We start from the raw sequence: 20,390 nt of genomic DNA on the forward strand, positions 1-20,390 counted from the left end.
GAAGGGGCTGCTGGGGAAGGGACTGACTTGTCCTTTGTAGGGAATGTACTATATCACCTCGGGAACAGGAGATGATCTGTTGGGCCCAAAAGAAAAATATTTGAATACGTACCTCAGTTGGAAATGTGGGAAGTGCTGCTGACACGAGTGAATCTGATCCGTGTGTGCAAAAGCAGCAGAGCTGAGGGGCCGCGCGGGGCTGTGGTCTCACGCAGCCACATTCTCCATAGGGGATGGACAGGATACCTTTCTCAGATACATCTTACTGGCCAGTTCCTCCCACCCCAGACATTCAAATTTCCTCAAATATTTTAATCCAATTCCACGTAACTTTTTTTCATTCGTTTCCCATAGAAGATAATTACAGAGCGGTAAGTACAGAAGTTGTACAAGTATCACAGGGTGCTGAACATCTACCTGAGGTAAATATACTTGAAATGGAAAATGGGCAATAGCCTATTTATTAATGACTTAAAAACAGAGGCCAAACTCTTTGAACACCTTAACTAAATGTATTTTAAGGTTGGTTTTTTTTTTTCTTTTGGCAGGTGGACAGTTATTCAGCAGTTTTTGTGGGTTTTTCTTGGTGGTGGTGGTTTGGTTTTGTTGTTTTGCCCCCTCCTCCCATCCCAAGTGTTCTTCCTAAAAAGCTTGTGGTTGCTGAAGTGGAGAACGTTCACTTTGTAGTATTTTTCTCCCTAAAAGACAGATTTAACACCAGGATGTGCTGGTATCTTTCCAATTATTACCGGATACTCTTTTCTATATATTGTGCTTCTGAGGTGAGACTTAAACCCTTGTATGTTATTGTGAGAGCTTTATCCATAGGTAATGGGAAATGAAAGGAAAATGAAAGCATTGTCAAAGATCTTGGAAACACGTTTTCCTCCTCGTAAGACTAAATAAGATTCCTTGATTTAGCACTCATTTCTATGCAGAATGGAAGCATTTTGAGGCAGGAATTGCCTTTTGCTGAGTGTTGGTAGGTATCTCCTGTTGGGGATTCTCCGTTGATCTCTGTAGGTGGTTCAGTTTACAGCTGGAGTTTATACTGAATTTACACTGGGAGCAAGTCCAGATCACATCACGGGCTGGTGCACACTGCCTTGGTTGGCAAAATGATTTATTGATGTCATTAGCTTTTACATCCCAAATACAGTGGCTATCTGCTCAGAAGTTGATTGGCCAGCTTAAGGTAGAATAATCTTCCAAGTGAATGTACCCATCAAATTAAGAGAAATTGTCTACCAGTAAGGTGCAGAAATCAATATATTCAAAATTGCTATGCAACATCGCAGTGGCATCAATTTACTGGAATTATCCATCATCTCCTAGGTGTAAAACTTCTGAAACACAAAGTGTGTTAATACTTCCCTTGGCAGCTGTACAATACTGCTGCGAAGGAAGGTGAGTCCGCTGTGTGTCCTTCTAGAACCTGCCGGGGCTGAGTGGCACAGACCCCCGGTTAACTCCCGGGACACGCAGCTTTCCCGGTTGACGTGAGGATGCGGGTATTGAAATGCTTTCGTGGCTCTGTTGCCAATTGCTCCTGCCTAACGCAGGTCTAGGAGACATGTCGCTGCAGCCGCACAGCACCGCATCTCCTGCCGGCGCGGGGCGCTGCCGGCGCGGGGCGCTGCCGGCGCGGGGCGCTGCCCGCCGGGCCCGGCTGCCCGCCCCCTGCCCCGCGCTGCCGGCTCCCCGCGCGGGGCGCCCCCTGGCGGCAGCGGGTCCGCGCGGCGCATGCGTACGGGCACGCGGCGCCCTCTCCCGGCCCCGCCTCCCCGGCGCGCGGCGGAGGTGACGCAGCGGCGCGCGCCATGGCGGAGGCGGCGGGCGGGCCGCGGCCCCGGGGTGAGGGGCGCTGCCGGCCGGGCGGGGCGGGGTGGGCCGGGCCCGGCGCTCCAGCTGTCGTTGTCCGTTGCAGAGTGCCCGGGGACCAGCAGCGCCCAGGCGGGCAGGGCCGCCGCCTGCCAGGGATGCCCGAACCAGAGACTCTGCGCTGCCGGCGCCGCCGCCGCGGACCCGGGTGAGGAGGATCCGAGGGGGCGGGGGGCGGGGCTTGTGCGCGGGGGGGGCGGGGCTCGGGGGGGCGGGTCCGACCCGGGGGTCCGTCCCGGGGTGTCTGTCCGTCCCGGTCCGTCGGTCCTGGTGTCTGTCTGTCCCGGTGTCTGTCTGTCTGTCCCGGTCCGTCCGTCCTGGTGTCTGTCTGTCCCGGGCTGTCTGTCCGTCCCGGTGTCTGTCTGTCCGTCCCGGTCCGTCCGTCCCGGTGTCTGTCTGTCCGTCCCGGTCCGTCCGTCCTGGTGTCTGTCTGTCCGTCCCGGGGTGTCTGTCCGTCCCGGTCCGTCCGTCCTGGTGTCTGTCTGTCCGTCCCGGGGTGTCTGTCCGTCCCGGTCCGTCCGTCCCGGGGTGTCTGACCCGCTGTGTCCCGCAGCGGAGGCGGCGGCGCTGCGGGAGCGGCTGCGCGGGGTGCGGCACACGGTGCTGGTGCTGTCCGGGAAGGGCGGCGTGGGCAAGAGCACGTTCAGCGCGCTGCTGGCCAGCGGGCTGGCGGCGGACGAGGCCAAGCAGGTACCGGCGGGGCGGGAGGCGCCGCGGGGCCGGGCGGCTGCGGGCGGTGACTGCGCCGGTCGCGTCCCCGCCGCGCTCAGGGTTTGCACCTGCTTGAAGCGCACGACAGGGTTCCCATCGCGCGGTTTAGCCTTTGCAAACAGCCCTCGCAAGCGCGTTTCCAGCGCGGGGTGGTTGTTTTGTTTTGCAGGTTGCTCTGCTGGACATCGACATCTGTGGGCCGTCAATCCCTAAAATGATGGGTCTGGAAGGAGAACAGGTAAGTGAAAGCTCAAACGTGTTTAAAATATGCATTAACACTTCAGGGTTGTGTAGGCTTAAAGCTTCTAAAAGCTCAGCTTGTTGGGAGATGTTTGTGGCAGTGGGTAGGGAGACAAACGTGAGATAGAGAAGTTCAGCATAATTGAGATTGGAACAGAGTTGTCAGCTTTCAGGATGAGCAGCTCTGCAAAGCAGCTTCCGCTGTGTATCTGCCACATATTCATGACTACTTAAAACTTGAGTAGTACTAGCATGATGCTCTTTATCAGCCCTAGAATATTTTATGTAAATATATAAAGTTTATATAAATATATAAATATATATAATATATATAAATATATATTAATTATTATATTATTTATATATAAATATATATAAAGTGGGTCAGTTTCTTGCAAAATGGTGCCACAGTATTTATTCACTTATTAATGGAGATCTGGCCCTTCTGCGGTTTCTAACTTGGCTGCTCCAGTAAAGCTGTATTCCGCCTATAGGCAGGATATCAATTTACCCAGTTTTTCCTTATATTCACACTTCATGTAACGTCTGTAATTATTTCTAATGTAACTTTCTGTATCACTTCGATTTTCAGGTTCATCAGAGTGGGTCTGGCTGGTCTCCAGTGGTGAGCGGGGTCCCTGTTTCAGAAAGTTCCTTGGGTTGGGCACTGTCCTCTCAGCTGAAAAACACGGGAAGAGCTGGGGATACTTATGTTAATTCTTTTACTAATGATGTAAACATCCCGATTTTTATAGAATATCCGTGTAGAGTCTGGAGATAAGCTACATAGATCAGAGTGCTAAATTGCTTTTGTTAATAATATTACGTTTCTAAAATAGTTTAATTCATCTTTACTGGCTTTTCTACTGTAGTATGGGCAGTGAGTATGTTACTTGATTTCATTGTTTTTGGTTATCATGTGGCTGTACAGTGTGTCACCTGTCCCGTGGCAAACAAAAAGAATCTTACACCCAAGAAAAACCTCATTAATCTTTAGAAAGTGATTCCAGTGATTCCATAAACCACGTAAATCTTACTACAACTGGATTTTTTTTTTTCAGGCTGTAGATGTAGTTGGTGAGCATCACACAAAAATTGTACTTTTTAATGCCCTTTAATAAAAAGAAGTATAAGGTTCTCTGCCTTTATTTTAATGTCTCCCTGCTGCCTACTGCTTTTTCTATAAAATCTGGATTTGGAATTGCTCTTTCTACTTTACTGTTCTGTAAACTCTACTGAGTTGTTTTACTTCTGGTTTAGTATGTGGAAGAAAACTTGGGTGTCATGTCCGTGGGGTTCTTGCTGAGTAGTCCTGATGATGCTGTCATCTGGAGAGGACCAAAAAAAAATGGTACGTATCAAGTGTTTACAACAAAAATTTATGTCCTCAAAAGATTTAGTTCAGAGCTTGTTTAATTAATGTAAAGATAGTATAGTAAGCTCTAGGAAAAAATGGGTGAATGGTTACTTGTTTTCTGTAGTTGAACATATTCATTTGATGAAATTAGAAGGTCAAATGCTGCATTGGGTTGGTTGGTTGTTTTTTTTTTAAGCCTTGGCAAAATAATTGTTTCTGTACTTAAGTTGACAAGTCAGAAGAATCTGCACACCTGGACTGTAACATTAGAAGTAGACCTTAAAATCTAAAATATAGGGAGATATTTTTTTCTCTCTTGCACGTTCTTTTCTTTTAGGGTTGATCAAACAATTTCTTCGTGATGTGGACTGGGGTGAAGTCGACTACCTGATTGTAGATACGCCTCCGGGAACATCGGACGAACACTTATCGATTGTGCAGTATCTCGGTGCTGCGCACATAGACGGTGCCGTTATCGTCACTACCCCTCAGGTCTGAGAACTTTATTTCCACTGACAGAAGCATTGTGGCAGTTAAAGCCAATCCTTGGTTTAGAGTCTCTGTTTAACTTCAGAGAAATGACGGTGCAGGATCGGAGGGAGTTGGCTGTCTTGTGTTGTGCCTCAGCAGCTGGTTTATGAGTTAGACGGGTGTCTTGGTGCAGCTGGGATCTGAGTGGGGCACAACACCACAGAGCAGTTCACAGCAAAGCTGTTGCGATCTGCGCGAAGGGAAATGCAGTATTTCCCTTCCTTCTCTGAGACTGGGCTTCACATCATTGTGAATTTGCCGTTTATTGACCAAGAGCTTAATGTTCAGAAGTCAGTGCAAAGTGTTGTTCCTAAGCGACAAGAGGGGCACTGTTGGACACCACGTGAAGTAGCCTCTTGCCTCCAGTAGGCAACTTCATGATGTGCGTTTTTAAAAGAAAAGTCAGCCCCTGGAGAGCTAACACTCAAAATACATCAAATTCAAATGTTGTTTTTGAAGCCTGGTTTGGAAGGGAACAGGAAATCAAACTAGCAAAAGGCACCTGGTGTTTCCACAACAGCTGAAAGAATAAAATCTAACAGAAGTGAGGTGGTGAGGCGAGGAGAAGGGAACAGGAGAACTGCATGAGGTCAGCCATATATGCAGAAAGTCTGAGGGGATTATAAGCTATTTGAAATCTATTTTGAAAAGAGATAATGAGTGTAAACCTGGTGGTTCTTGTCCTTGCCTGCTCTATCGAGAACGCCAAGGGTCTTTCTGTAAACTGGAAATGTGAAAAAGTTACACTTAAAGAACTAAAGATACAAGATTAATATAGGAGATATAAATATGGCTGAATCTTTACTAGAGTCAAGTCAGATTTCAAAACAGAACCCCCCATTCACAGGTGGAACTGTGGTACCTGTTGTGTTGCTACTCAGAATTGTTGCTAGAGCACATAATGCAGGTTTACATTCTTCAAAATACAAAGGGAGCAGCAACAAGTCATTATGTGCTTTCTTTAAACCAGCTCTAAGGATGTAAGTTCACGGTTCAGCATCAAAATGTAACAGTGAAAATAGCAGTTTTTCCCAATATTTGTAGGAAGTGTCACTTCAGGATGTTCGGAAGGAGATCAACTTCTGCCACAAAGTGAAACTGCCAATCATAGGCGTTGTGGAAAATATGAGTGGCTTTATATGTCCGAAGTGTAAGGTGAGGCTGGCTGTATCTTACAGCATTTTTTATTTTGACATTGTTTGCGTATAAAATATTGCTCCAAAAATGCCCTGTTCTCTGAATTGCGATATTTTATGTCTAATTTTCCTGTTTTTTCCAGAATGAATCTCAGATCTTTCCCCCAACTACTGGAGGTGCAGAGAAGATGTGCCAGAACTTAAACATTTCCCTCCTGGGTAAAGTGCCTCTAGATCCTCAAATAGGTAAAGTTGCTATTGCATTGTGTTTAAAACAAGTTTTTTCTTCCTATACTGATGTTACTGCTGGAAAACCCTGGCTTAGACACTGATAAATTAGAATATTGAACATTTTGTCTCTTAGGTAAGTATCCACTTTTAGAGAGAACATTTTTTTGAATCAGAAGTTACTGGCATTGTGACATAGCATGGTGTGAAAAGAGGAAAGTGCCAGGATCATTTCCTTAGCCTGAAACTTCGTCTTGATTAAGATTAGTTTATGCATCTTCTCAGCTGTATAATCACATTTGCAGTACAACGTGTTTCTCTTCGGTGTATTCACCTGGAGTGCAGACTGAATAAAAGCACAACCGCTATGAAGAATAACACCTTGGAAACACTGAGCATTAAAATTAGTGCGTTAACTTCCCTGCTGCTGCCACCACCCAAATCCTGTTGTGGATACCGAGATGGTTTGGTTCCTTTCCCATTAGCAATTAACACTTGATTTAATGACATCGAGGAACAGGTCACTACTTCCAAAATAACAACTGAAGGTTTCTGCTAATGGTATTTCTCTGTAAAACTGCAAGCTGTCGTTCTGGCTGTATTACTGACATAAGGAGTTCTTAAAGGAATAGATGCAAATGGCTCTTTGGAAGGTGTAAGAGGTAGCAGGATAAAGAGGAAAATTTAAAAAAAAAAATCATCTTTTCCTTTCCCTGTCCTTCAAGGGAGAAGCTGTGACAAAGGCCAGTCTTTCTTCTCTGAAGCACCTGAGTCTCCAGCTGTATCATCTTACAGGAGTATTATTCAAAGTAAGTCTGAAAATCACGGTGCAGATGGGTCCTCCTAGTCCTGAGTACATCTGCAGTATATAAAGGTGCTAAAGAGAATGATGTTCTGCCACAAGCCATACAAACAGTAGATGTGCATAGCAATCGCGAACATAACATGCAAATACCGTGTTCGTGTCTTCTGGGTGTCAGTTACAACAGGCTTTTAAGGTGGTAATGAAATTGTGTTTAATAATGGGTTTCAGCGTTTGGCTTCAATCATTAATTTTCAGAAAAGATGTGCGTGGACTTGCTCGTGCAGAGGAGTTCTAAGGTGCTGGAGCAGCCTGTTGTAATTGCACAATAAACCACGTAAAAACTACCTGAAGAGCCAGTGACATGCAGTTTAAAAATACAAACAGCTGGGAAATTCGTAAAGACATTTTCACCATGATAAAGGCCCAGCTTGTGATATCTGTACCAACAGGGGACAGAGTGATGCAGCAACAACTACTTGTGCAATGGAAATTTTTATATTACTTTCTCCCTGTCTTTGCAGGAATTCAGGAGTACTGTGATCAACACCAGTTTCAAGAAGAAAAGATTATCTAATCTATGAAAGGAATAAAAATGTAGTTCTTTAATTACAGAAAAGTAACTTATGCCTTGATTTAATGGAAGGAATGTATTCTTTTTATATATTGCAAATAAATTCTTAATATAAATGTTCTTGCTTTATTTTTTTTCCCCTAGTTGAAGATTCTTGTAGTTTGCAGGTGGTCTCAAAGCTTCCTGGCAAGCAATAGAGCTGAGCCTTCTGTGTTCCGTAGGCACAACCTGCACGTGGTGTCACGGTACTAACAACCTGAATATGAAGCTGGCATTTGAAAACATGCATATACAAGATTTTATGTAGAAAGTTGCATATAAAGTGTACATTGCTGACACTGGGCTGTTGTGTCTAATTTATCAGCTACGCACACATAGGCTTTGTCCTGCCTTCTACGCTGGGATGAACTGTAACGCCCACTCTCTCCTGCTGAATAACATCATGTAAGTATCTTTCCGTAGAAGAGATCTATATTTAGAGTGAAATTCAGTGTAGGATTGTCTCCTTCTTTTACAGTTTTAAAATAAAAACCTACTAGAGTTTAGGGAAGTTAATTACAGCACAAGTGCAATGTTTTATTTATTACAGGTATCAGAATAAGATATTTTAACTGTTTATACATAACTGGCTGCTTCACATAAGTACTGTGTGAATACGCTACATGACTTCTGTTCTTTCTTCTACTCAACCCTAAGCCTGAACACTAAAAAATAAACCTTTGGCATCTTTAATAACTAAGAGGCCCTTTGTGACTGTAATTCTTCTTTTTATTGAGGAATCAAAGCTTTAAGAAATCAGTATTGTATACAAGAGGGAAAGTCAGTTTGATTTCTGTTTAGTGTAGTTCCCAAATTAAACAAATGAGCATCATCTTTTGATTACATTCTAATTCCTGGTTAAGATAATCCAACAGTTTCAGGTTAGTTGACAGTTCGTTTTTTTTTTTTTTTTCTTAAAGAAGTGTGCTCTGCATAAACCGTAAGCATTGCTTTTGTGCCTATACAAACCGCTTTTTGGTGAAACTTAAGTAACAAGGGTTCCAAACCTTTCAGAAACTAAACACTTCAACACAAATGACATAAATTACTTACGATTTCACGCAGGCAGAATTCTACAAGAGTTTTACTTAAATATATTCATGTGAATGAACACTTCATAAATGAGTATTTCTACTGCTGGTCCTTTTAGGTTTATCTAGTGCCTGTCTTCCCCCGTTCTTCAGTGCGGTCCTGGGCTGTGCTCCTCGGCTGCCCTGCAGAGAAAACACAGGGCTGGGGTTGGAGGAATCTCTCTGCCCAGGCAGAGGCTCCCAGCACCTCGGGTCTCCCTGCAAGGGTTTAACTGGGAGCTGTCGAGGCCGGACCAGCTCAGTACTTACTCTTGGGAGCATCTGCTGTGACAAAAAACCTTGAAGGTCCTCTGCTGATGCTTTTCTGGCCCCCTAATTTGCAGTGGATGTAGCCGTATAAATTAGCAGTCTGGAGGGAGATCCCGGCTATCACAAGAGCCTGTGGACAAACATAAACGAGGATTTAGAGTTCAGCTGGGACAACTGCACTGCTATATAGACACTGCATGTGGAGAATATCCATAAGCAAGTGTGTGTATGTATATGTACTATTTAGATATACCTATATGATATAAGGGGGATATTCCTTCCTAGCATAAATGACTTTCAAAGAGATTCAATTATGTCAAACACAATAGTTCCTTTCTACAAAATGCCTCTTTTTATCAAGACACTGATACAAATTTTTTTGTGGTTCTGTATGTTGAAAGACTTAATTGCTTTCCTGAATGCACTTATTCAAAAAAGGGCGTAACCAACTGATTCCATAATAATTTCACTTTTTTAAAGCCTGATCTGTATCTGAAACGTCACATCCACATAGACAGCAAGCCCCCAGGCTTATTTAGCTGACATGCCTTATTATGTGCAAATAAGATCCTGTGGCTTCCAGCTTTACAAAGAGCATTGACAGATATGAATCAATAACCAGCAGTAACAGTGAAAATCATTAGATCCTTTTGTGGTACTATAAGCTTAGCAGCAGGCAGAACCCATGCGACTGACTAATGAAGTAACTTTAAAAAATGTTTTTCTCAGCCTCAGAACCAGTTTCCTGGAAGCAAAAATATTTTCATTTGTGTAACTTGCCTCTTACAAGCACCTGAGCAACGTGCCTCCAGTGCTAATTAGGGTTCCTCCTCCAAACAGCTCTTAGTTTAGCAAACAGTCTCTGGTTTTCAAAAATAAGGTGGAGCCGTGGAGAAAGACTGCAGGTTTAATTCTAACTGCTGGCTTAATTTTAACTATTGGTTGTTTAGCTGTGCCACTTGGGGCACTAGGAAGCAGGCAATGATTTGCCATCAGTTTATACCCATAGCTGAATTTCCTGCTTCATTTATTAAGAAAATGTAATTTTGGCTGTTACTGGTTACGTAGCTGCACATGTCCAAGACACTTTTTATGTTTTCAAACTGAATTAAGAAGTTTGTACTGAGCATGGCTTGGAACTTGGCAAAATGAAGTCTGTGGCAATTGTCCAAGCACTTAATGTTTACAGGGGAAAACATAAAAGATTTAATAGACAAAAATAGCATAATGCAATATATGGGGTAAATTTCCTCTTGTATCTAGAAAAATTTGAAATGTTTTTCTCTTTTTTTTTTGTACATGGCTTATAAATACAGCAGTTATAAAATACACACTTACAGCTCAATTTATCAAGGTTTTAAGCACTATGATACCAATTCTTTCAAAAGGAAACTGTACCAGAGATCTGCAATCCTTACTTTTAAGAGCAAGTGACATTCAAGTCCCAAGGAGATATGAAAACCTGAAAACCAGCATCAGTGGTTCATTTGTCGTCTTCTCCTGGTAGTTTCCTTTGACTGAAATAAGCTGAGGAAAAGTAAGTTGCTACAGTTGAAAAGTCTGTAGTTTTGCCAACCACTTAAGGTTCTCAAGTTAAATGTAGGAGTTGACATCCAATAACCTAGTAGAAGTCAGGCTAAAAATTACTAATCCATTCCAGAGTGTGGGGCTTGACTGCAGAAAACTCTGATCTGTTGAAGTGATTCGTGGAATTTTGTACTGCTGGAAGATTTAGTTCAAAGCCTATTGCAAAACTAACGGATCTGGATTTTCCCGCAACCAACATGTTCTATCAGCTGTAGGTCTTTCCGCACCCCCAGACTTACCAGCCATTTCAGCTTCAGGGAGAACAAGGTGCTAAAGAAAAACACTGTCCAGATAACCGGGCAGATAATGAGACCAAGCCAAAAGATTCGAGCTTCAGCTTCAGTTGAGGCAGCTATTGCAGGCACCTAGAAGGGAAATCATTGAAACTACTAGTCACAAAGACAAAATCCACAAAAAGTAACAAATCTACAAGGGAGAAAGAATGGACAAAATTACTTCTTTACCTAAATTTCATTTATGATGCGTGGAACAAAAATTGAATAAGACGAGGAGTAGTTTTCTACCTGCTGCCCTACTGTACCTGGTAGCATTTTCTTTTCAAACTGTTCTGGTCTCTGTTTACATTTAAATTAGATAATTATTCCTTTTGTCAATGATAGCTCCCACTAACTCTACAGATTAGTAATATTTTAAAGGCAAAGTTCTGTTACACTGACAATTGCTTTTACACTTCAGAAATACTAAGTTAACTTTGACATGAGATTCAAACTTGCCCAAGGCCTCAGAAGTGAGGAACTGAAGCCAGTGTTACACACAGAACCTTCATGTGAGTACTTCACTGCCGGTTGTGTAGATTCCTGACATGTGCCCTGTTCACTAATCAAAATTACGGGGGAAAAGATCAGTCCAGTATCGGAAAAGCTATAGTATCTAATGTAGAAATTGCAATGAGCTGTTGCAAGTGGTAACAAGCAAACTTTGAAGCTCCCCCATAAGACTTATCAGTTGGTTCCAGTTCAGACAATGGAATTCTCATAACAGTGCCCATTTCCATACATTTTCCTAAAAACCTACGGTATCTTAGCTTAATTTAAATATTGTATGAAGCTTCTGAAATGCAAGCTTCACAAGTGGAAAATAAAACCCTGTGGACTTTTCCACTCAGAAAATGGAAAAGCCTTGTAGCTCATTTTCTATGTCTTGAATGCTCTATGTAAAAATCAGACTCATCCATCTATCAGGAGGCAGACAATGGTATCCAACTTGTACATACAGTTAAGTTACTCCATCTTGCCTAAGAAACCCCTGTAAGATGCAATAATTATAAGGTGCCTTTAATTTTTTTTGTGTACCCTCTAAACCAGTGATGTTGTGGAGGTCCAGAAAATAGTTCTGAGTCAATAAAAGGGCTTAATCACCTGTATCCCAAATTACTGACAAATTACCCAACAGTGACATCGCATTAGCACTAACTATTTAGGAGAAAAAAAGTCAACACACCTGAGAACACTTCACCTCAAAGACCTGGTTAACTTGACGAGCAAGCCTTTTGTAGTCATTCCAAAGAAAGGAGAGGGGAGTTGTGATGTTTGGAATCTTAGTGTAAGAATTATTTTCTTTCCAGCAAAGCTCAGCAGAAGACAAGATTTCAAGGGCAAGCCTCTGTCGCATCAGTAGCGCACTGGGGATTAGCTGCTTCTTATGGGTGAGTGACTTGGAACGTTTCTAAGCAAATTCAACTGTAGACCTTTAAAAGTTGCTGGAGGACTGGCAAAGGAGGTGGGGAATGCTTGACTCTGGAAAGCGAGGGAATTGCCTGTAATCCAGAACCTTGCTATCACAAGGTATTTCTCACAGATAAGCCACAAGAAAAATACAATCCACTCCATAACTATGTGTTCACATTAATCGAGCTACTGTTTGCCAGAAATTTTGGAAGGATTTAGCCCATACAGATGAGTCAACTTTGTAGTTCTAGTCTAGAATTACCAAACTGTAACAGGGGAACTAGGCTTGCTCGTTTAATAGTAATTTTGAGGTCAAGAGATCAGTTAATGGATGACACTGCTTTTAAGTGCTAAGAAAGCTCAACTTGACAAAACTAAGGAACTCTGAAGATCTTCTAGTTTCTTTACTTTCACACAGGCTTGCCTGCATTCTCTCTTCAGCTTTCACTTAGATTACGGAAGAACGTTACCATCTGTTGTCCTTTTAACGGTGTGTGGCGCTGCTCGGCCGCTCTCTCCTTGCAGAGGCCCACAGGGCTGCTAGAGGGCACCCCACACCCTCAGTGTTTGGCCCTTGGCTCAGCGCACAGCTGCCCTCACAGCTGGATTTGCCTGCAAGGGACGGCCCAGTGGGCAGCACTTGAGTGTCCTGCCAGGCTCCTGGCTGAACAGGGATGGCAGCAAGTGAAAGCAAAAACCTGTTGTCTTGATTCTGGCAGCTATGCCAAGTGCCATTCTGCAGCTTTTTTGCTCGGGTTGTTTGGGGGGAGCATGAGCAGGATCAGAAAACTCTGGGATCTGGGTTCTATTCCCCACTGTATTCCATAACCGTGACTAAAATATTATTTTTAAAATACTGAATTAGAACTATTCAGCATTGCTTTCAACATAGATCTTTCCTGAAGAGGATTACAGGAGTTGGACATGATGATCCTTGTGGGTCCCTTCCAACTCGGGACATTCTATGATGATGCTGGGTTGGGTTTAACTATGGGAAGTTGTGTTTATTACAAGATTTTTTTCTCACTAGAAAATAAAATGGAGCTAGCAGAAATGTTTCATACCGATTGTCATCAGAATGAATATTCATAGTGTTGTACTATGTTGCGAGACCAGTTTTGTTCTGAATGCTTCCAGGATGTGACAATACAGTGTGTTTCCAACTCACCATTTACATTATCTTCTATAAAAGCTGCATAAAAGTAACTGTTTAAAAGGTGCTCTATTTGTTACTTTATTTGACTTAAGAAAGCTTGTAGAGCTGATACTATGGATTCTGTTTGTTCTGTCCCTACTTTTATTAACATATTTACCCTTTTTGCTTCAAACACCCAGTGGCTTTTTCCGTCTTCATCAATCTGGTTCCACCAACGCAAACCAACCAAGAGTCTTCCTGTCACGTTCTAGTGACAGAAACAATTATTTGAATTAATCAGTTGCATAATTCACTTGCCAAACTAACATTAAAAAAAAAAAAGACAAGCATGTCTGAAAGTCTTATTCTTCTATCAGATACTAGAATTAGTTCTAAAAGCTGTGCCAGCCTGAGCACAACAGTCATTAAGGATGGATGAGTTACTATAAGTTTAGAGGCCTGTTCTCCTCTTTTAATACAGTAATTAGCACGATAACATTGATTTAGGTAAGAAACTATAGGATGTATCTTTTCTAAGTCAGTTAGTTGGAGAAGCCCCCAATAAACAAATTTCCTCAGTAAGAGAGGAGACCAGCAAACAAAAACACACTGGAAAAAAGGGAACATTAATTATAAGCAAGTCAGCTGCATGAAATCAAGCAAACAAGAAAATATTGCTGCACCTGGATGAATACTAGAATTTTTCAGCATACTTGAGATGCATCGAGGCTTCACTTTTCCAAAACTAAAGCCTTGTTCCCCGTATGGAGCCCTGGGGCCTGGCACAGCGCTGCAGCTTTGGGCAGCCCTTGGCATCCACTACTCAGAGCCAGCAGTACTTTATTTATTTTTTTTAAGGGGGAAAGCATACAAACAAATCTATCTATAGCAAGGCAATATTCTCACCATATTAGTAGCTCCCATCAGCCTTAGAGAACACAGTGCTAAACAGTAACTAAGATGTGTAAATGTATTATTTCAAATGTGCTAGGCATTTTATAAATCAACAGATCCCACCGTTTTTGTCAATTTGTCAGTATACATATTTCATTTTTTGATTTATGTAATAGCATACAAAATACTTTCTAAAGGTAATTACTATTCAGGGTCATCTTACCTTAACTGACCAAAAGTCAAAGGATAGAAGGAGGAGAATAGTGACAAAACAGGCAACAAAGCTGTTGCTGAACCAGTCACAGAACAAGTAGGTAATAATGGCACTCACTCGGAAAAACAGGTGGAAAAAGGTGGCCAGTGGGTGCCTAGGAAGAAAAAATACAGAGCATTTAGGAAGTTATGGAATAAGGAGGAATGTTACAGTATTTGCTAACAATGTAGTATAATACAACTATTTCTAGTCTCGAATGGTATTTTGGTTTATAGCTGCTATTATTTAATATGTTGATGTATATCTTCATTATCAAAGCAATAGTATTTCCAATAGCAGCCCTCAATCTAAAGCTAAAAGATGGAATGTGTTGTTCATATCAAAACTTTCTCAAAGACTAATCTAGAGTCTTCCCTCAGTTTCTTTGTGCTGCAATGAAGGAATTGAGTGGTTGTGTTCAGCACTGTATCTAAAATCCTCATTGCCTCATGGCATAAATCAGCATTGCAAGGCGTGAATGGAGATGGATCAGATGCCTTTCAGAACTGTTTTGAAAACAAGAACAGGAACTCTGAAACTTGGAAAAAAAAAAAAAAAGCTGTTGGGTAGAAGACAAAATGAACCTTCACATGTAATGTCTGAGACCAAACACTTCCCTTTTACAGAGGGAGTAACAGTTGGGAATCTAACAGTTCTTATAAATGAATATTCATTAATTTCACTAGATATTTGTGCTTTCTTATCAAGCAAAATTTTATCAGCAACAAAATTAAGGGGAATTTCAGCAGAAGAAGTAACTATATGGCATGAAATGTTGGCCTGTACAGTGAGATGGGGGGGCTGGAGAATGCCATAATGAGCACAGTAGAATTTTCAGGGTAATATGCCAAGTATAAAAACTTATTCTATACAAGTGTCTGTGTTAATTAAAGTGCCAATTAACTAGAGGCTATTGCATTTAAGTAATTTTTTCCCTTGAAGCTGAGCGAATAGAATTTGCTTATTGAATAAGGCTCTTTTTTTCAAGTCAGCGATCGTCTCATTAAGCTCCTCTACCTCTGTAAACAATTAACAGTATATGGTGGCTTAGGTCATAATTAACTATTCAACTGTTACATTTGTTACTCTATTATTGTGTATAATAAAATGATACACAATATATACACAATTATTATAAAATTAATTAGAATTTGATTTAAATTAGTTATTGTATTTATATCTTGGTTGTAATATTCTTATTGTATAGCTGTTTAACTGTTTTAGTAATTATCTATTCTATAATGGCAATATTGTACCTGTAGTACTACACACATATGACTGGAGAGCAAGAATGATGCACAGCTGTAGATTATATTTACTCCTGATCATGCCCATGCAAACCTCAAACTTTCCAAAAACTTCTTATGACTTAAAATTAAACATGTGACATTTGCAGCAAAAGGAGCTTTTTCTGTCATAAGCAAATGGGTGGGTGGGTGGAGCAGAGGAAATATTGTGAGCTGTCAAAACCAGGGAGTGTCTTGCTACTTCAAGTCTTGATCTTGCTCAAGAAGACGTGAGGGTTCATGACATCAGTGGCGTCCTGTGTCACTACACGCTGCTCATAGATCACGAGCCTAAAGCACATCACGGTGGCCTGGGCTTTGATATCGGTGCTTGAAACGCGAAAGAAACTTTGGAGAAGTGGTGTTGCATTTTGCAAGTCAGGTGATGAATGACTGTTGGGATGCTGAATCTGTTCCAATATGAAATCTCGAAGGGTATTTACTAAAAAAAAAAACAGTTCACGAGCAAGAAGCTCACGTTTATTACTGCGCTAAACACTTTATTGAGGCTATGGAACACCAGTCCTCTCACAAGGATACAGCTAGCTGAGCCAAAGACACCGACCTGCAGGTCCTTATCCTAGGGGAGGAATATAGAGATATATCAAAACTTGCACCTCATTCTTTGGACAACTCTCAATCTCAGAAAGTGTCCACCTATTTACGCTTTAAAAAAAAAAATTCCAAACCTAACGGAATCCAGTAAATAAACTGTTCACTTCTCACTTAACAGAAACAAATGTGTTTTGTTAATTTACAGCCATCAGATGACATTTATAGCTTTTATCACATACAAACAGAATTTCTCATAAGGAGATAATCCCAGATAGATAAAATTGTCTTTTAAGACCTGAAGCTAAACCATCTGCAGCATTTTTGAAATGAAAAACTTTACAGCTTTTCCTAAGTGAATGCTTTTATATTGAATTCATTTGTACTTTATAATGTTTTTTTCAAACCTGATTTCCAGAAATATGGTGGCATTAAGAAATCATTGTATAAAGTAACATGATTTCTTGTACTAAGGAAAGACTGTAAAGGCTTTAAAACATGATAACTTTTTTGCATTCAAATCCAATGAAGGATAAAGGTGACTAAAACTCTGCACTGGCACTGCTTGGCACTTGTTTGCTCCCAAAAGTGTAGCAATGCATTTGCTTGAGCTTGTAGTTGTCCTGCATCTAAACATTCATATAGCATAGAATTGGAACCCTGAGGCTGAATGATGACCACGACCTTGTTACAATAACCTCAGTTCGGTTCGCAAGCATGATGCCCGTTAGGGTAGGAATGAGCTGTTATTAATTTAGATGCATCCTATATTAAGGAATCAAACCGGGTCAGCCCTAAGGGATATCGCTGACCCCCGGGAGAAGGTTCCCAGCTCAGGAGAGCCAGGGCAGCACTTCACCTGCTGCTTTCATACCTGTCTGGTACTTCTGAACAAACAGGTGCTGTGGCTTGAGTATCTCCTGTTACCTGGCTGATTTGGACAAGAAGTGATCATATGCTCCTAACAGTTCCAGAGCACATGTTCTGATACTGCAATGTACTGCAAAATGGTGTGAGTTATCTTTTTCCTAACCTTTTTATGAAAGCAACCGCTAATTAAACCACTATCTACATAGCTTTTGGTCTTCAGGAGCACAAAAACACAACTTGTCATAGCTTACAAAAATTCCAACCAAGTCTAAGATATATGAAATTGAGATAAAGTTAAAGACAAATTATTGGAACATGTTGTTATGCCCCCTAACAAGACAACAAAGCTTTGCAGCACATGGGTGTGTTCCACTATTGTTTGCACAAGATTCTTCAGAAATATAAAAACAAACTTCTGTGTGAACAATGTGAGGAGTTTCATTTCTGTATTCTAGAGCAGAAGATTTTCAGTATGAGACTATTGTCACAATGAGGGCAAGAAAGAAGAGCAGTCTCTAATGAAATAAGTATCTACCCCAAGTGGATCAATTAATATTATGGTTTACTGATACTTTGCCTGTCTATATTGTCAGGTAGCGTGAACCAGCAGGAACAGACTTCTAAAGTAACTGGTGCTGTGGAACCCCTACAAACACTTCAGGGTGGTTTCACTTCACAATGACTCTAGTCTGGTCCCACAGACTGAATCTGTGGCTCACATGCTCAAGACACTCCTAAATTGTATTTCCCAGTTCAGCTTAATCCTTTAGGCTATGTTCTCCAAGGCTGTGCCAAAATATACGCCTTCATTTAAAATGTGTGCTGGTGCTAGAGCACAGAAACAAAGCCACTCCGGGAATGTTAACCTTTCTCATGGCTCACTCATCATGTAGTTGCAAAGTCCAATGCACTGGAAGGGCAAAATGCTTCAGCAGACACGAGTAAAACAGAGTAATTGTATTGTAAAGCAACGTGATTGCTTGTTTGCACATCTCTGATAACACTGGTGTTAAGCTTAACTTCCTTTCGTTTGTTTATGCCTGTAAGAAACATTCACATTGTGATGGACCAGAATAAACTGGGGCAAGATGGAGGGGAAGAAAACAATATAAATCAAAGCTGATTATACATGCATTATTGACAAGTGCATGCATATGTATTATTCCTTTTGACATAAAGCTTTTCCCTTGACAGTCTCTGACTGGAGATTCTTCAAAAGCCACTGAAGGAACAACAGCTCTGTTACCTGGCACCTTGGTGTGGATGGAGCTGCAGACGCCTCCGCTAACGTAAAGTTAAACTGTGTAACCTGACAGATGAGACGGACCAATGGGTTGTGCTTTCTTAGGTAACGGCTATAAGGATAAGATATAGTATATTCCACATAACATCACATCCCGTGGTAGGAAAACATGACAGTTTTATTGCGAATAACTTGCTGTTTCCTTCAGCCAGGTGTGCGATGTGCTGCCAGAGCATTCTGCACAGCTTGTTTTGCTGACGATGAGACCTCTCCGGCCTAACAAAAATACTGTTTGGTTGTGGGGGTTTTTCTGTGGTGGTGAGTTTTTTGTCTTTGTTTGGGTTTTGTGGGGAGGAGGCTGTGGTTTTATGGTGATGGTGGTGGGCTGTTTTGTGGTGTGTTGGCTTTGGCTATGTAGGATTTCTGTTTCCCGGGGCAGCAGGACGCCGAGCAGCGGGCCCGCAGCAGCGGTGCGCCTGGCAGGGCCGCGGGCCTCACCTGCTCCCGCCCGAGCCGCCTGCCCGGCGCTGAGCGCCGTCCCTGTAACAAACGGGAATTCAGTGTTTAAATGGCTTTCCTTGTATTTCAGCGCCTCGGAGCAGCACAGGCTGCGCGGGCCCCGTTACCTCAGGCTGCGCCGCGACGCTGAGGCCTCGGCGGCGGGGCCGGGCCCGCCCGCTCCCCGCGCCCTCACCTGATCCTGGCTTTGCGCCGCGCCAGCTCCTCCTCGCTCCCGAAGTCGAGGGACACATCCTCGGTGTCGTCCACCAGCGCCTGCGGCGGGGAGCCCGTCAGCAGGGAGGGACCGGGGGAGCCCCGCCGCCCCCCGCCCCGGCACCGTTACCGTTACCTGCTTCATCCTCCAGCCCCGCAGCCCGGTTGCCAGGCGCGGCGGTCGCCAGGGCCCGGGAGGTGTCTCAGGGAAAAGGGTCCGGGCTGCCGCCCGCCCGGGCTGAGCCCGCCGAGGGCCGGAGCGCGGGGCTCCCCCTGGCCCCGGGGCCACCCCGGTCGCACCGGCGGGGAGACCCGTCCCCTCCCCTCCCCTGCGCCGGGTCGCTGAGTGTCTTGAGCTGCCGCCCCCGCCCCGTCGCTGAGGCGCCCAGCGGGGCCGCCGGGCAGGCAGAGCCCTCGCTCGGCGTTCGCGATGGCGGCTCCGCTGGGGACCGCTGGTTGTTCGCCAGACACACCAGCCTCGACAGGGCTTCTGGCGTCCTGTGCTGAAGATAAAGCCCAAAGGCACAAAGTAGCGGAGAGCAAGGTGAACGTACGCGTACAGACAGGACACACGGCTCGGCTCCCGTGCGAGGGCTCAGCGCCGAGTTGCCCTGTCAGCGCGGGCCGAACCCGGGGCCGCGCCCTGGGGGACCCGTCAGTGTGACTGAAACCCTGTGCGTGTACCGCCGGTGTAGCGCGGGTGCCTCGGCCCTGCAGCTAAACATTCCTCCTGCTTTTATTGACGCTGCAGAGGGGTTATGCAGCAGAGCCAGGGAAGCAGGAAAGGGAAATGAGACAAGCGACCTGCAGGCAGGGTGAGGGTTTCACAGCAATGGCGGGAAACAGTCCAGTCAGCCAAGTGCGAGGGCGGGATCGAGGGAGAGCTGATCCCGCGCATCGTTTGTACATCTGACAAGCTACCGGCATTAAATAAGCTTGCAAAATAAAAACTTCCGTTCTAGTTTAGTTAGATGTTTTAGAAACATCTTCTGTTGAGTAAGGACGGAAGTTGCTGGGTTGAACATTTCAAAAACATTAATTGGGAAGTAGCTTTCTCCAAGACCTGTTACTAGAGCAAGACAATGCCCCAGAAAATGCATCAGAAAAACTGGTAGAGCTGTTCTTAGTAAGACTTGTAGCGGGGGAAAGGTTTATTTTATAACTAACACAGTTAATATTGTGGTAGTCATATTTTGGCCTTGGTAGTGTTAAAACAATGGTTTATGGTGTGTTGGTAAGTCAAGCAGACTTGCACTGAAAAACTGAATAGGCAGGTTGTAATCTGGTGGGATGGCTCATGATAGCTCACAATATTAAAATATTTAAGTA

General features: G+C 43.3%; 2 protein-coding genes across 2 annotated transcripts; one reads left to right on the forward strand and one right to left on the reverse strand.

The window, feature by feature from the left end:
- The first annotated feature begins 1,820 nt into the window (after positions 1 to 1,820).
- On the forward strand, positions 1,821 to 8,095 carry NUBP1 (NUBP iron-sulfur cluster assembly factor 1, cytosolic). The gene is made up of 11 exons (XM_065644931.1): positions 1,821 to 1,854; positions 1,928 to 2,029; positions 2,435 to 2,571; positions 2,762 to 2,830; positions 3,425 to 3,457; positions 4,093 to 4,183; positions 4,527 to 4,681; positions 5,765 to 5,875; positions 6,000 to 6,102; positions 6,810 to 6,893; positions 7,411 to 8,095. The coding sequence occupies exons 1-11, from the start codon at positions 1,821 to 1,823 to the stop codon at positions 7,461 to 7,463; spliced, it is 972 nt and encodes a 323-aa protein (XP_065501003.1). The 3' UTR covers positions 7,464 to 8,095.
- Positions 7,604 to 19,418, reverse strand: TVP23A (trans-golgi network vesicle protein 23 homolog A). The gene is made up of 7 exons (XM_065644932.1): positions 19,198 to 19,418; positions 19,042 to 19,121; positions 14,367 to 14,511; positions 13,428 to 13,517; positions 10,666 to 10,791; positions 8,840 to 8,969; positions 7,604 to 8,713 (listed from the first exon to the last, which is right to left on the reverse strand). The coding sequence occupies exons 1-7, from the start codon at positions 19,204 to 19,206 to the stop codon at positions 8,652 to 8,654; spliced, it is 642 nt and encodes a 213-aa protein (XP_065501004.1). The 5' UTR covers positions 19,207 to 19,418; the 3' UTR covers positions 7,604 to 8,651.
- Between the last annotated feature and the right edge of the window lie 972 nt (positions 19,419 to 20,390).

Source organism: Caloenas nicobarica, chromosome 14, assembly GCF_036013445.1.
Source record: "Caloenas nicobarica isolate bCalNic1 chromosome 14, bCalNic1.hap1, whole genome shotgun sequence".
NCBI classification, from domain to species: Eukaryota; Metazoa; Chordata; class Aves; order Columbiformes; family Columbidae; genus Caloenas; species Caloenas nicobarica.

Bases quoted from the DNA above. Each gene is read 5' to 3' on its own strand.
- TVP23A (XM_065644932.1), bottom strand. The intron at 13,518-14,366 runs GTAAGATGACCC...TTCTGTCACTAG, and splicing joins TTGACTTTTGGTCAGTTAAG to AACGTGACAGGAAGACTCTT. The intron at 8,714-8,839 runs GTAAGTACTGAG...TTTTCTCTGCAG, and splicing joins CACAGCAGATGCTCCCAAGA to GGCAGCCGAGGAGCACAGCC.
- NUBP1 (XM_065644931.1), top strand. From the start codon at position 1,821: ATGGCGGAGGCGGCGGGCGGGCCGCGGCCCCGGG. The intron at 2,831-3,424 runs GTAAGTGAAAGC...TTCGATTTTCAG, and splicing joins TGGGTCTGGAAGGAGAACAG to GTTCATCAGAGTGGGTCTGG. The intron at 3,458-4,092 runs GTGAGCGGGGTC...CTTCTGGTTTAG, and splicing joins GGTCTGGCTGGTCTCCAGTG to TATGTGGAAGAAAACTTGGG.